The sequence below is a fragment of the Carcharodon carcharias genome, chromosome 17 (assembly GCF_017639515.1).
Source record: "Carcharodon carcharias isolate sCarCar2 chromosome 17, sCarCar2.pri, whole genome shotgun sequence".
NCBI classification, from domain to species: Eukaryota; Metazoa; Chordata; class Chondrichthyes; order Lamniformes; family Lamnidae; genus Carcharodon; species Carcharodon carcharias.
In genome coordinates this window covers 71550668-71565812 of record NC_054483.1, presented here as the reverse complement: position 1 = coordinate 71565812, position 15145 = coordinate 71550668, and the positions used below count along the sequence as shown (strand labels likewise).

Sequence of the window (15145 nt, the reverse complement as noted above, 5' to 3'; positions counted from 1 at the left end):
TCTAAAATTGTTGAACTCAATATTCAGTCCAGAAGGCTGTAAAGTGCCTAGTCGGAAGATGAGGTGCTGTTCCTCCAGTTTGCGTTGAGCTTCACTGGAACAAGGCAGCAGGCCAAGGACAGACATGTGGGCATGAGAGCAGAGTGGAGTGTTAAAATGGCAAGCGACAGGGAGGTCTGGGTCATGCTTGCGGACAGACCGAAGGTGCTCTGCAAAGCGGTCACCCTGTCTGCGTTTGGTCTCTCCAATGTAGAGGAAACCGCATTGGAAGCAACAAATGTAGTAGACTAAATTGAGGGAAGTGCAAATGAAATGCTGCTTCACTTGAAAGGATTGTTTGGGCCCTTGGACAGTGAGGAGAGGGGAAGTGAAGGGGCAGGTGTTGCACCTTCTGCGGTTGCATGGGAAGGTGCTGTGGGAGGGGGTTGAGGTGTAGGGGTGATTGAGGAGTGGACCAGGGTGTCCCGGAGGGAACAATCCCTGCGGAATGCCGTCGGGGGGGTGATTATAATGCTGCTCTGCCTCTGTTCTTAGGTGGAGGAGAGGCATCATAAGCCACCTTTTCAATGGATAGCCCTTGTCATCCAGCAGCCATCAATCCAGTCAGGCTGGAGCACTGAATAGCCTAGACATCTGGGAGTGTCTCAAGTTATAAGCGTCATGGGAGTTGCCAGGGTACCTTGCACAGACGCGCAGAATCTGCATCTTGTGGTCACACACTGCCTGAACATCGAGTGGAAGCCCTTCCTGTTGACAAAGGCACCCAGCTGACCCGCTGGCACCTTGATGGCCACATGTGTGCAGTCGATTTCACCCTGGATGCGGGGGAAGCCAGCCCCGGCTCACTCTGCCTGGCTGGCTTCGTCCGTACAGTAATGAATAAATGTCATTACCTGCCTGAACAGAGCTTTTGTCACCTGGGTCTACAGTAAAAAATATTAAAAATAGAAAAAAAAATCCCTGACATGCCCCCTCATAGGATACTGTCACATGAGTTGGGACATGTCCATAACTTTTTTAAAAACTTTAATTAAATTTTTTGAAGCCTACATGAAACCTCATCCCACCGGTGGATGAGGTTTCATGCTTTTTCTGAAGCCCGCCAGGGCTCCTGGCCTGCCTGCCAACCTTAAGGTTGGACGGGCAGGTCCATTAATTACTTCAATGACTCTGTCAATGGCCTCAATTGGCCATTGACAGGTCGGAGGGCGCACAGCTGATTCTGCTGATCCCCCGCCTATCTGAAAATTTAAGTGGAGGGTGGTGACGTCGGGGGTTCTGCCCGACGTCACCGCACGTCATTTTACGCCTCGATGAGCGGGCCCTGCCCCCCTCACTCACCGACAGGAAAATCCTGCCCTTCCTGGCTCCAGAAGTAATTAAAATCACACAGACAGGATCATACACACCCACACACCTATTTCACAACAAACCAGAAAAATAGTATGAAGATTATGATACTTAAGTAACAATGTCATTGAAGTTGATTTTTTTAAATTGTTTCTCTATAAAGGGAATTGCTAATAATTGCCAATTAAGTTAGACTGAGACAAGGAATAACAAGAGTTCTGTAGTCCAAATAATGACTCAAGGAAAGTCCAGATTTTAAATGTACATATATTGGTAACCATGAATGATACACTCATATAAGATATGATTTAAAGTATAGTACCTGAATAATAGTCCTGATCTGGACAACCTCAGATTGACATAAACCACAGGAGACAGAATTCTTATAGTCAGCTGCCAAAACCAGGGATGATTTCAGAAGACAATGGCCAGGACTTGGCCCTCATCAGGTGGGCTTGGTGGGGGTGGGCAGGAGCGTTTGGGGATCTGACCACCACCCGCAATGGGGGCCAGACCGCAATTTCATACTGTGGGCCAATTAAGGCCCGCCCAGCGTGTAACGTGTGCTGCAGCGCTCGGTGCTGCCTGTGTGTTGGGGGGGGGGGGGGGACCGGGAAGGAAGGCGAGTGGGAAACTTTGCGCGTGCATGCGGGTGCGCACAGGAAAAGCTCCCTGAGGCACAGAGCTGCCTCAGGGAAATGAAGATTTAAAACATTAAAAATAAAGAACTTTAAAATGTTACAAAACATGTCTCCTCATATGGCTCTGTCACATGAGCAGGGACATGTTATTAATGAAATGTTAACATTTTTCTTCAATTTTTAACAGCTGTCGGAAACTTCATCCCGCCCGTGGATGAAGTTTCCTAAAAAATCCAAAGGCCGCTTGGCCTTTTTTGCCTGCCCGCCAACTATAAGGTTGGATGGGCAGTGAAAAATTTAATTCAATTATTACTTTAATGCCCTTAATAGGCCTTTTAATTCCTAGAATTACAGTATGCATTCCCAGGGACCAAGGTAAGCATTGCCCCTGTTGCTGCAGATTATGATGGTTCATAGCTTTGGTTATCAGTTGGCAAGTATCTGAAAAGAACCAACGGGACAGTTGACTTTTGCTAATATTTTTTAAAAACTTATTGGTTGCAATTATTGCACCTATGTTGAAGCTGAAGAGCAATGAAAGGCGTCAATTTTTGTCTCATGACACCTCTGTGAAGCATTTTGGGATATTTTGCTATGTTAAAGGTACATTAGAAATGGTAAGTAGTCACTTGTTGGTCACACAACATGCCAGAATTCAATGCATGTTCAGTCAGCAACTTAACTCTTCTCCGGTTTTTAACATAATCCATTATCGAGAAACTGCTGGAAAACTGGCCCAAAACAACAATTTATATATATCCCTCAATGTAAAATAAACAGCTCCACGCACTTAACTAAGGCTTAGGGCAGGATATTCTCCATGGGCTTCAGGACCCTGACGTCAGGATCAAATGGGGTCAGAAGCCTGCCCCTGTGGGGACAGTCTCCCAGCTGTGATTTTCCCTGAATTGGCCAATTACTGACCAGAGGGCAGGCTCGCCATTCAATTAAGGGATGTGCAGACGCTAGAAAGAGAAGGACTAATAGGAGGCCCTTGAGAACTAAAGAAGCAGCAAGTTGCCTTTTCAGGTAATTGAAAGCGAGGGCGCCTCCACTTTGAAGTGCCCGCCCTCTAACTTTTTATACTGTTAAATAAAGAGTAGAATCAGCACCTGGGCCACCATTGGGGAGTCCTTCCACAGGGAAGCTTGCGCCTGTGGCTGTAGCCAGGCAGATGGGAGAGCCTCAAAACTCTGCCTGGAGCACTGGCCTCCTGGTCTACTGACAGGAGGCTGCCTTTAAGCAGCTAAGATGGTTCCCAATGCCTCCAGGTACCTAGAGGCCAACTGGAAAGTTCCAGTCGGCCTCTGACAGTAGGCCTTTTGACAGCCTTATTTGGCTTCTTGACTGTTACGGGTAAATATCCCTGCCGCAGGCACCTCCAACCCCTCCCCCACCTCACCTGTGGAAAAATGGCTCAGGGGAAAGATGGTGCTGGAGAACAGGTATGCCGACCAGTGCTGCGAAATTTAACCTCGGCCTAACTCTGCGCTCACCACCAACTGGGCCTAAAAATTCAGCCCTTAGTCAAATGGATACCAAACCAAAGAAGGAGATAATAAGAGGGATTACCAAAAGCTTAATCAAAGAGGTGTGCTTTAAGTAAGTTCTTAAAAGAGAGGGAGGTGGAGGAGCAGATGGGCTCAGGCAAAAAATTCCAAAACCTGGAGTCAAGGTGGTTGAAGACAGGACCACAATTGGTGACGTGATGGGAGCAAATGCAAAAAAGGCAAGACTTAGAGGAATGGAGTTTGGGGGGGGGGGGGGGGGGGGGGGTGTGGTTTAAGGCTTGATCAGGTTACAAACAAAGTGAGGGGTAAGATGATAAAGGGATTAAACATGAGGAGGATAATTTTAAATAGAAAGTGTTGGAGGGGGGGCAAGGAGTCAATGTAGTGTAGTAAGAACTGGGATGATAGCTTAATAGAGCTTTTAGCATGATTGGGTATGAGCTAAAGATATTACTAGTTATTGTGGCAGTTGCCAGTACTATTGGGAAGAGTTAAAAAGGTTTGGCATCTTAAAAATGGGAGTAAAATTTCTGCAAGAGAATAGACACTTTGCTAGGAGTTTTTTTTTTGCCTAGATTTTTTAGCACAATGCTAAATTAAGGAATACTCAATCACTTTCTGGAAGCTAAGATTCATTGGAACCTGTTAAGCTATTGCATAATTGAGCAGGCAATCAAAAATCACCTGCAATAATGTGCTAAACTGCCAGGTAACTGGTGTATGTGTGTGTATATATATTTTTATATTCATTTATTTATTTCTTCTGGTCGCAAGAACATGGAGACACGTTATAAAACAAAGGGGACAATTGAAAAGGGAGTACAGGAGCAGCGGAACCTGGGTGTATTTGTGGATAAGTCATTGAAAGGTAGCAGGACAGGTAGAGAATGCAGTTAATAAAACACACAGTATCCTGGGCTTTATTAGTAGGGGAACAGAATACAAGGGCAAGAAACTTATATTATAATTTATCATTATTATACATTATTATTATTTATATTTGTATATAACATTGGTTCGGTCTCAACTGAGTATTGTGTCAACATCTGGCCGCTACACTTTAGGAAAGATGTGAAGGCATTAGAGAAAGTGCAATAAAGATTTACAAGAATGGTTCCAGGGATGAGGAGCTTCAGTTATGTAGATAGATTGGAGAGGTTGGCACTATTTGCCTTGGAGAAGAGAAGGCTGAGAGGAGATTTGATAGAGGTATTCAAAATTATGAAGAGCCTGGACAGAGTAGATAGGGAAAAAACTATTCCCATTGGTGGAAGGATCAAAAATAAGAAGGCACAAGTTTACGGTAATTGGCAAAGGAAGCAATGGAGACACGAGGAGAAACTTTTACATATGGCAAGTGGTTAAAATCTGGAATGCACCACCTGAGAGTGGGGGAGGCAGGTTCAAGTGAGGCTGTCAAGAGGGCATTGGATTATTATCTGAAAAGGAAGAATGTGCAGGGATATGGAGAGAAGGCAGGAGAGTGGCGCTAGTTCAATTGCTCATTCAGGGAGCTGGTGCAAACACACTTGGCTGAATGGCTTCCTTTTGTGCTGTAACAATTCCAAGATTCTATGATTTAAAACGTTGTGGGGGAATCCAGTTGTAAAATGGAAGAAGAAAATTTTCACTAACATAAATTCAGCGATGATGATCCAAGCTCATAATAGATGGCACAGAGTTATAAAAAAATGTTCTGCACAGTAAAGGAATGCAATCACCCAGAAACCAGAGTGCTCAGCAAGCCTTAGAGGTCATCATCCTGGCTGTGAACATGCAGTCACTGCTTCCCTTTGTGTTACAACTGTAGAAGCTGGAAGAATATGTTTAAAAGACAATTGCTATGGTGAGCAATGGAGATGGCTGTGACAAAACAGGTTGCAATATAAGCAAACTGCCTTATGTTTAAGAAACCATTTAACCAATTAAGGTTAAAGGTGCTAGATGTGATATGAATAGCTTAATAGACACAACCTAAATTTATCCAGTAGCCTGCTGAAATTGCAACACAAAATGATGAAGATGATCATGAATAAGTGAACCAATAAGAGTGGCCTAGAATGACTGAAGACTGATTATCATTGGTTACTATGCATTAGACAATAAACCATGTTGTTGCCTGAAATAGGCAGTACAAAATATCCTTTCATTTGTTGCAGACCGTTGTCCTTACAGAAAAAAAACTGAGGCAAAACAGGCAATGGCAAGCTGCAAGAAAGTGCACATCTCCTTATGGGAGGTTATAATAGAGGTCTCAGGTGTGATAGCCAAACACATTGTGAATGATGGACAAGTTGGGGAGAAGATTGTGCTTCTGTTTTGTACAATCATTGTTGCAAGCCTTATCTGTGCAAACGTGTTTCAGCAGGTGTAAAGCTGTTTCAACAAATGTGTCAGCTCTTGTCTGTGCACTAACATGCCTAACTTTGCATATGGACTTATCACTTGTAATCTTCTTGTTACAGATATGCCAGATCTGTAGGAGCAGCGACCCCAGGCCATTTCACTAAGAAGTCTCACCACAGCATTCAGCGTTATTTAAAACAGTTATCAGCAATTGGAGCTCATATACCAGAGGGTTTTAGTAAATTCAAGGAAGATATATAGGTTGAATCATTTCCTACTCCTCACACTTAAACAGGATTGTCTGATTCTACAACATTTAACTAGATAAACCATATAATATTGTGATTATAAGAACAGGTCAGAAGCTGAGTATTCTGGAGCGAGTAATTCACCTCCTGACACTGTAAGGCCTGTCCACTATCTGCAAGCCACAAGCAAAGGGTGTGATTAAATACTCTGCACTTGCCTGGGTGAGTGTAGCTCCAACAAGACTCAGGGTGTTCAACACCATCCAGGACAAATCAGCCCACTTGATCAGCACCCCATGCACCATGGTAAACATTCACTTTCTCCACCATCACCACACTATCTACAATATGCACTGCAACAAGTCACCAAGGCTTCTTCAGAAGCACCTCCCAAAACTGCAACCTCTACTGCCTAGAAGGACGAGGGCAGAGGTACATGGGAACACTGCCGCTTCCAAGTTCCCCTCCAAGTTGCACACCATACTATTAGGAAATATTTCACACTTCCTTCATTATAGCTATGCCAAAATCCTGGATCCCCCTCCCTCACAGTCCTAGAGGAGTAACCTACACCACATAAAATGCAGCAGTCCAAGAAGGTGGCTTTTTGCCACCTTCTCAAGGGCAATTAGGGATAGGCAATAATTGTTGGCCTTGTCAATGTCCTGTGAATGATTTTAAAAATATTGACGATAAGCAACCCATACAACCACAAGTAGCACCTCAGGAGACTTTTCAGGAAACCTTTACATCTAGTCTTTCAAGCAGTATATTAATTCAATTTGAATGGATCACCATTTATTATTTCAGAGCAAGTGAAGGATTGCTAGATGCCCATTCAGCACCATCAGGCTGGAGAGAGGAGGGGGTAAAGTGATGCAACAGCTGCCTAGGGATGAAAAAGGGATAAGGGAACTTGCCAAGTAGAAAATGGACAGTTTTTTGTTTTAGTGCCTCCCCTGCAGTGTCCATTTTAAATAATAAAACTCCATTCTCTTAAAATGATCTTTCCAGCAAAAACATTATAAAATGTACTTACATCACTAGCCAATATCCCTCCTGCTTTGGCATGTAGTAACTGTGGAGTGTCCATCACTGAAGTGTACTGAGAAATGTGCTCTCCATGTCCACGTTTATACTCCGCCTTCAATAATTTAGAAATACAAAGGTTTTGTTGTGACAGGCTTTAACAATTAAAAATATTTATTCATCAAGTTGAAATCGCTGCTTAGATTTCTCTCAGAAGAACTTAACTACCTTCCAATCATCATCTAATAGCTAACTCTTTGACAATCCTATGTTCTCTTCAAGTGAGTCTGTTTGACAGGAACTCAGCCCACACTTCTGACTTGAAGGTCAGTGAAGGAGAGTGCATAATGTTTACACAAGCTGCTTTGGTTAGCCAAGTTTAACACTGAGGCGTGTGGTAAGATTGTCAGTCCTACACAGGGTCAGAACTGAAGTAGCACCAAAATATCTATGAACATGTAAGCCATACACCCAGGACCATAACAGCTGCTACAGTTGTGTCTCAACATTCTCTAGCAATATACAGCATCTGCAGAAAATGCCAGTAACAAAACTTTACTCTTCTTACAAGTAGAAATCTACACACACTGCTGTTGGCTAGGACTCTGTTACTTGCAGACAAAAAGTATGGACTTCTGGGCAATGACAATGGGCTGAATTTTACTGGGGGGTGGGGGTTGGGGGGGAGCTGCTCAGGCTCCCGGAAAGAAAGTTGGCCAGCAGCTGACACACTTGGAGATGAAGCCCGCCCCGCAGCCATTATGTGCAGCTAGCAGGCTAAACAAGCTCACAGTGGGACTTCCGCCCCTCAGTGGGACAGGAGGTCCCACCCTCACCGGCAGCTCAAGCAGTCTCAGCAGTGCCAGAGCTCAGTAGTAGGTGCAGTTGGGATAGGAAGTGCAGGAAGAAGAGAAATGGTTGCCGGAGACTGAAAAATCCCAGGATTTTAAGGCCGGAGGGGTGGAATCCGAGAGTCCAGGGAAGGGAGAGTGGGAGACGAGAACCAGGTTTTGGAGGGCAGGCAGCGAGGAATGTGGCGGGGGTGGGGGGGGTGGAAATGACATCTTGGCTGTTGCCCCGGTGTGCACAGGGCACTCCCCAAATGAGATGCCCCCCTTCCCTCATGACTTTTTTTCAACTTGGCCTCAAAAATGGACTGCCCACTCCTGCCCGCCTGCCTTTACATTCCTTTTTCTTGAGTTTGCCTATAACATGCACCATTCCAGTTGAAATGGCAAGCCACTGCTTCTCCTAATGTCATTTTGAGTAGGTTTCTTGGAGATCTCTGAGATTAGTCTGGAGATAACAATTCCCAATCTTCCCTCCCTCACTTTGTGGAAGTGCCTGGCACCCACTGACCATCTCCCATGATGATACTGGTCAGATCGGTAGGTTACTTTGCAACACTTTCTCAAATGCCTGTCTTATTACTAATAGAACAGCAAACGTTACAGTCACATATAACATTATTGTCAACCACTTGTTAACGAAACAATCAAACCACTGACCATTGAAAATTTAGGCTAACTTAGTTTCCATTCACTTACATCACTGATAGCTTTTTGAGCCTGGACAACTCGTACAAGCTCTGGACTTGTAACACAAGCAGTGTACCAATTTTTGTCTTCTTCATAGGCAGCCTTGTAAGCATGCTGTAAGGTTAAAAATGGGAATTCCACTTGAATAAGATACAGAGGACACAGGTGTTATGTAATCACTTTAACCACTGTCATAACTAATGCATAAACTTGGAACAGGTAAAATAAATTATAGTTAAAGAAAACAAGAGAAAGTGGTCACATGCTACCTTGCTGACAAGTTCCATATTTTTCTGTGCTTGTAAAATAGAGGGCATATCTGGTGGTAAGCTATATGATTCCTTTATTTCATCCCATGCTTTAGTATACTGCACCTGTAAACCAGAGCATTTTAGTTCAATGATGGAGCTTCTTGTGTTGTTTATATTTAAAAAGAGAATCACAGAGAGGTAAGAAGGGAAACTTCCTTGGACAGAGCAAGCACCAGAAAACTACAGGGGTCACATTCAATTATTGCCTTTAATACTACAAAGACAGGAAAATCTCACCTAAACTATTATATTAAATTTTTATAAAACATGTTATGAGCAATACTATATGCTAATTTACATTGATCACCAGTTAGCAACCCATTTTACATCTCTTCCAATGTTTACTTCCACTGACTTCAGGTGACCCGAGGTTCAATTGAGATGTTCCTGCTTATATCTCCCTCGCTGACTCTGCCAAGGTTTGTTGGGTAATTTGGACGGCCCTCAATTTAGGAGTTTCCAGCAAACCCCAGCCACTTACCAAAGAGGGCTGGATACCCAGGTGGGCCTCACATCCACCCTTCCTGGCCTCATTAGGCCAGACGCCAGATTCTATAAAAGGCTTGTAATGTGGGAACTCTAAGCCTTTGCCCTCTACCACCTGATCTCATATGTTGATGACTTATAAAGGATGAGCAAAGACACTACCGCACAAGGCCACCCCAGAAACTAGTTGATGACAGTTGTCGCAGATTCCCACCAAAGTTATGGTGGGAGTCAGAATTCCCATGGATTCTTGGGGCCATAATGTAATTAAGCATTAATCTTGTTGTGCATGGCATTTTATTACACAATACCTTGAGGCTGCTTACCTTACTCGCAAGTCGCCCAACCGTACAGGCATGCTCCAGTTGCTTCGACTTTATATCCCAATGAAAAACTGATTTGAATTTTTCGGCTTCCTCACGGTACTTAATCTAAGTGCAAAATTTCAGTGGACATTTTATGATGTTGAATTTTAAAATGTACTGTATTACTTGGAGGGATCTAAGCGTTAGTAATGATATTGTCTCATTGATTATATAACTTTCTCTTCATTTTTCCAATCTTTTTTACTGAATATTTATACATAACTACGGTGCATTTTTCTTTTCCTAGTCAGGCTGCTCAAAGTTAGATATGTTCACATTGAGAGCAATCGTAAAATTATATCACAGGTGATTTGTCTAATTCCCCTCCTCAAATGATACTGGTATCAAACCTGATGAGGGAAGATGAACTGACTTTACAGGGAAACAGAGCCATTAGGGACAGCATCATTTTACCCACCCTATCATCACATTAACTACATCATGGCATCCCAGGAAAACCAAATAAGACAGTTCACACTGAAGAGCAGCAAGAAACAGTAGATAGACTAAATAGAGAATGGTTAAAACACTGTAACCAAAGTATTGCTATCAGTTACATCTATTTCAACTTTAAAGTTAATTTAACAACTATTGAAAAATGAAATGTCACAACTTTATCTCCAGTAAAATGGATCTCATGCTCACAGTATTCAATACTGTACACAGTCACTTGTTTTAATGAATAGAAAGTCACAGGATAGCATTCATAAAAGATCATTTTTCAGAAAAAACAATATGCTGTAAGATCATACTTTTCTCAATTTATGTTTTTTAAATCCACAATTCATTCTGCCCTTACAACATATTCAGTCCTCCCTCTATGTAGCACCCTTGTTATCCAAGGGTTGCTTATCATGGCTCGTGCTGTGACACCATGGGCCAAGGCAAGGCCCTAAGAACTACCTCAGCCTAGTCAAGATTGAGTTCACACTGTTGGTATTAGTCTGCATCCAACTGAATGAGCTAACCAACCTCCAACATATTCAGTTACTGGTATCAATAAGAATGCATGTTGGATAGAATAACATGTTTGATTTCTTTTCTTTTAACTTGTCACAAATAAAACCTGGGCATTTAAGAATACTAAAGGAGAATGGTTTATATCTGTTAAACTCATATACAAACTTAAAAAAGTCATCCATGCTGAAGTACAAATTATAGCAAAATATTGGAAATATTGAATTCAACAAACCAAAAATAAAACACAATTGTTATGTTAGAATTTAAGAACAAAAATACTTGATAAACATCATGGTAAAGTCTAGAAAGTAACAATCACTGCCACACAAATATAGTTTTAAATAGTAAAAACACCCATCTTCTATAGGTCTGTAGATATATGAGGCCTGGCAAAACAAATTAATGTCAATTTTTGTTACTCAACTTTCATACCCTAAGTTTAGCTTAATAAGGGTCAGTTTAATGTGAAATGATATGCAAATTTTGTTTAACATCTTTGGACCAGTTTATGACTTATGATTGAAAGCAACAGAATATGGTGGTGGACAGGGGGAGATGGACGGCAAGCAGTCCTCAAGACTATAATTTTAACCTCTACATGAAGTCGAGGCACAAGCAATGAAGTGTCACATCGCAGTTGCTGTCCAGAAATAGATGTTGCTGTAACACAGACTTCATTCCAAAGCTTGGTTGTCATCAAAACTAAGAGAAAGTTTACTGAATATACTGCTAAACTTGTCAAATATGACAATAAGTCCAAGTCATTAATTATGGTGAAATAACTGTTTTATGTCATGAATTGAAATAGCCAAGGACTATTATCTTAAAAATGCTCGCAGCTGATCTAGCGACTAACTTCGGGTTATTCAGTCGACTCGTGCCTCCAGCAACCTTTGAGGATGCTTTATGCGGATAATGTGCGTTGTGCCCCTTCACAGCGCTGCTTACCCACCTCACTGGACTCGCTTTGTTTTTTCACGTTCAGGTTCAGAGGTGTATCTAGCACACTGGTGAATTTGTTGAATTTGGGGTTGTGCCTGCGAATTAAAATAAACATTGCCACGAAGTTACAAGAAGATAATCATTCGGATTTTCTATCAATCTCACATGGGTTATACGGACAAGGTTCTTCAATCACATAGTGTACTCTTACTACGAATGATCTCAACAATTTCCATGGTATAAATCTGTAGATCTAAAATTAGAAAGCCATGGTACTTTTAGTGTTCACAGTAAAACAGAAGCAATGTTCAAAACCATTACGCTTTTAATTGTCCGATTTGAATATATTTAAGGTGTATTAATATTAATTGAGATACAAAAGCCCTTTAATGGGAATACTCCAACGAGATTGCCGCTAACGTTTAAATAACTTACGCCTGGCAATAAGGTTTCTTCTGGTGACTGATAAAATTGTTGACAGTTAAGATCATTTTGCAGACCTCACAGTGAAAGCAAGACTTGTGCCATGTCTATGGATAGCAAAATCAACACGTTATTAACTGTTTAACTTTTAAATTAACTACTAAATCTTCAATTTAAAAACTCGGAAAATCAGGGTATTTTAATAAAGTTTCTGCATTACTCACCTGGTCTATGCAAACTATTTTCTCAGCGGGATAAACGCCAAAGCCACAGCGAGCACACGGTATATTCATTTTTTATTTATGCGTGTAAGAAAACAGCGAAAGATTGTTTTGCTTTTGTTTCTTGAGCTGCGCTTCTCGTCCCCCTCTATCCTTTCTACCTCGCCTGTACTGGAACCTGCCACCAGCAGTCAGCCGCTTCATTTCACTGCAAAACAAGTCCCGCCTCTGCTCCTCGGCCATTGGTTCAAGCCACCAATTACTGGGCACCGATCTCCAAAACTCGACTCACGAATGGTTACCAGAACCGTCTATCACAAGACTCGCATGTCTACCAGTTGTATCAGGTTTAAGTTTGGAGAGTGACTGGTGCTCATGAATGTTTCGGTCCCAAAATAGGAGGCAGCAATATTCTACTAAATACATCTTGACGTCAGTCATAAGGAAAAAGGGAACTGACAACATTTTATCAATCTACACATAAAAGCTTCGAAAAGCAAAACCAGATCATTTTGAAGCACAGTTCAATTTCCTGTGGATTTTAATGCCACGGAATATTTTTTGCTAATTATTTACTACTCAAACTGCAATATGCTGTTTTTGTTTAAATTTCTTAAAATAAAATGAGCATGTACTGCAAATCAGTTCCTTTTTATAGCCGTCTTGTTGGTTATCAAATGGATATTATCATAAACTTACAAATAACTACTCGTGTTATTGTGATTAATCAGCCAGTTGTGAACATCAGCATGCGCATCATCCGGTCATCAGCACCAGGCCATCAGTTAAAGCAAAGGGGTGGTAAAAGAATACATCTGCTGCCTATTGATACTTAAAATTTTCAAATTCCAGTGTTTACGTTCTTAAAAGTTTTCCTTTATTTTTCTATTCATTCATGGGATGTGGGCATAATTGGCTAGGCCAGCATTTATTGCCCATGTTCAGAGGGCATTTAAGAATCAACCACATCACCCTGCATCTGGAGTCACATGTATGCCAGACCAGGTAAGGACAGCAGATTTCCTTCCCTGAAGGGCATTAATGGACTAGATGGGTTTTTACAACAATCAACAGTGGTTTTGAGGCCATCAATATACTTTTAATTCCAGGTTTTTATTAAATTGAAATTCCATCATATGCTGTGGTGGGATTCAAACCCTGAGCATTACCCTGGGTCTCTGGATTACTAGTCCAGTAACAATACCACTAAACCATCGCCTCCCCATATATATTTTTGGCAGTGATTTCATTACCACCCAGCAAGGTTAACCAATTGAACTGTTCAATATCTTCTGCCATGTTAGTATGGTTCACCCTTCTGAAATCTGTTTTTATTAATGACTTAGAGATGGGATAGAAAGTCACATATCCAAAGTTGCCAATGGTACACAGATTGACGTTATTGTAAGAAATGTAGACGGAAGTGTAAATTTACAAAGAGATATTTATAGTTAAGTGAATGGGGAAAACTGTGGCAAATGGATTTCAATGTAGGCGAATATACCTTTGATCTGGAAAGGATAGAACAGGGTACTTTGTAAATGGTGAAAAGTTAAAAATAATGGAGATTCAAAGAGACATAGGAACCTAGGCACATAGATCATTAAAATGTCATGACAGGTACAGAAAATAATCAAAAAGGCTAATGAAAGGCTGGCCTTTATATCCAAAGGACTAGAATACAAGGGGGTAGGAATCATGCTTCATCTATGCAAAGCCCTGGTTAGACCACACCTGGCGTACTGTGAGCTATTCCGGACACGACATCTTAGAAAGGATATATTGGCCTTGGAAGGAGATTTATCAAAGTGATATCTGGACTCCAAGGTTTAAATTACAAAATTATACAAATTATTCCTTGGAATTTAGAAAAAGGTCAATTTGATCAAAGTGTTCGAGATATTAAGGGAAACGGATGGAGTGAATAGAGAGAAACTATTTCACTGGTTGTGGAGAATAGGACTAGGAAGCATAGTCAAAAGATTAGAGTCAGACCTTTCAGGAGTGAAATTAGGAAACACATTTACACACACGGGGTGGAAGCAGTTTGGAACTCATTTCTGCAAATTACAACTGATGATAGGTCAATTACAAATTTTAAATCTGAGATGGATAAATTTTTGTTTTCCAAAGGTATTAAGGGAATTGGGCAAAGATGGGTGTATGGAGCTAGCTTTCCAATCAGCCATGAGCTCATTAAATAGGCTCAAGGGCTAAATGGATTAACCCTGTTTCTATTTGTTCCTAAGTGATTAACAAAGCTGTTATTTAACTCTGAAATTCAAATGACATTGATAATCCACTTAAGCTTCGCTTTCATTAATTATGATGTCATCAGAACATGAAGAGTCACTTTACTACCCAAGCATCTAGAATAATCCTATGTTGCACATAGATCAACCTTAAATTATTTCTCAAAGAACCACCAGTAATGATTTTAGAAGTTAAATACCTTTTTTATCTCCATTATATCACACAACTTTCACCAGTCAACTTACCACACAAGCTGAAACAAATCTTAAATTAAAATGTTGAGAATTACAAATCAATTGCATAAAATCTCCAGCATATATGTTATATTATTTTAATAAGAGATAGCAGATGGTAATTTAAAGGCTATGATCTAATTGTGGGACTCAACTGATGTTCATGACTTTGATTTCATTGTCCAGTGTCATCCAAACTCCTTGGTAAGTTAATGCCTTATATTTCATTGCCTTCCATCTATTTTTATATTATATAGTTAGATTAACACTGCTGTACTTTTTTTAGCA

The 15145-nt window shown here is 41.2% G+C and overlaps 1 protein-coding gene across 2 annotated transcripts in view; it reads right to left on the bottom strand.

Annotated features, from left to right (window-relative positions):
* Positions 1-12542, bottom strand: part of LOC121289921 (nebulin-related anchoring protein) — a 116551-nt gene extending 104009 nt beyond the window's left edge. Inside the window, exons 1-7 of one of the 2 annotated variants that reach the window (XM_041209899.1) lie at positions 12375-12542; positions 12163-12257; positions 11738-11822; positions 9787-9891; positions 8933-9037; positions 8673-8777; positions 7136-7240 (exon numbers count right to left, since the gene is read on the bottom strand). In XM_041209899.1, the coding sequence (XP_041065833.1) occupies positions 7136-7240; positions 8673-8777; positions 8933-9037; positions 9787-9891; positions 11738-11822; positions 12163-12257; positions 12375-12443 (669 nt within the window). In that variant the 5' untranslated portion in view covers positions 12444-12542. The remainder of the gene's footprint in view (positions 1-7135; positions 7241-8672; positions 8778-8932; positions 9038-9786; positions 9892-11737; positions 11823-12162; positions 12258-12374) is intronic. The other variant, XM_041209900.1, reaches the window with a different exon arrangement.
* Positions 12543-15145: the final 2603 nt, after the last annotated feature.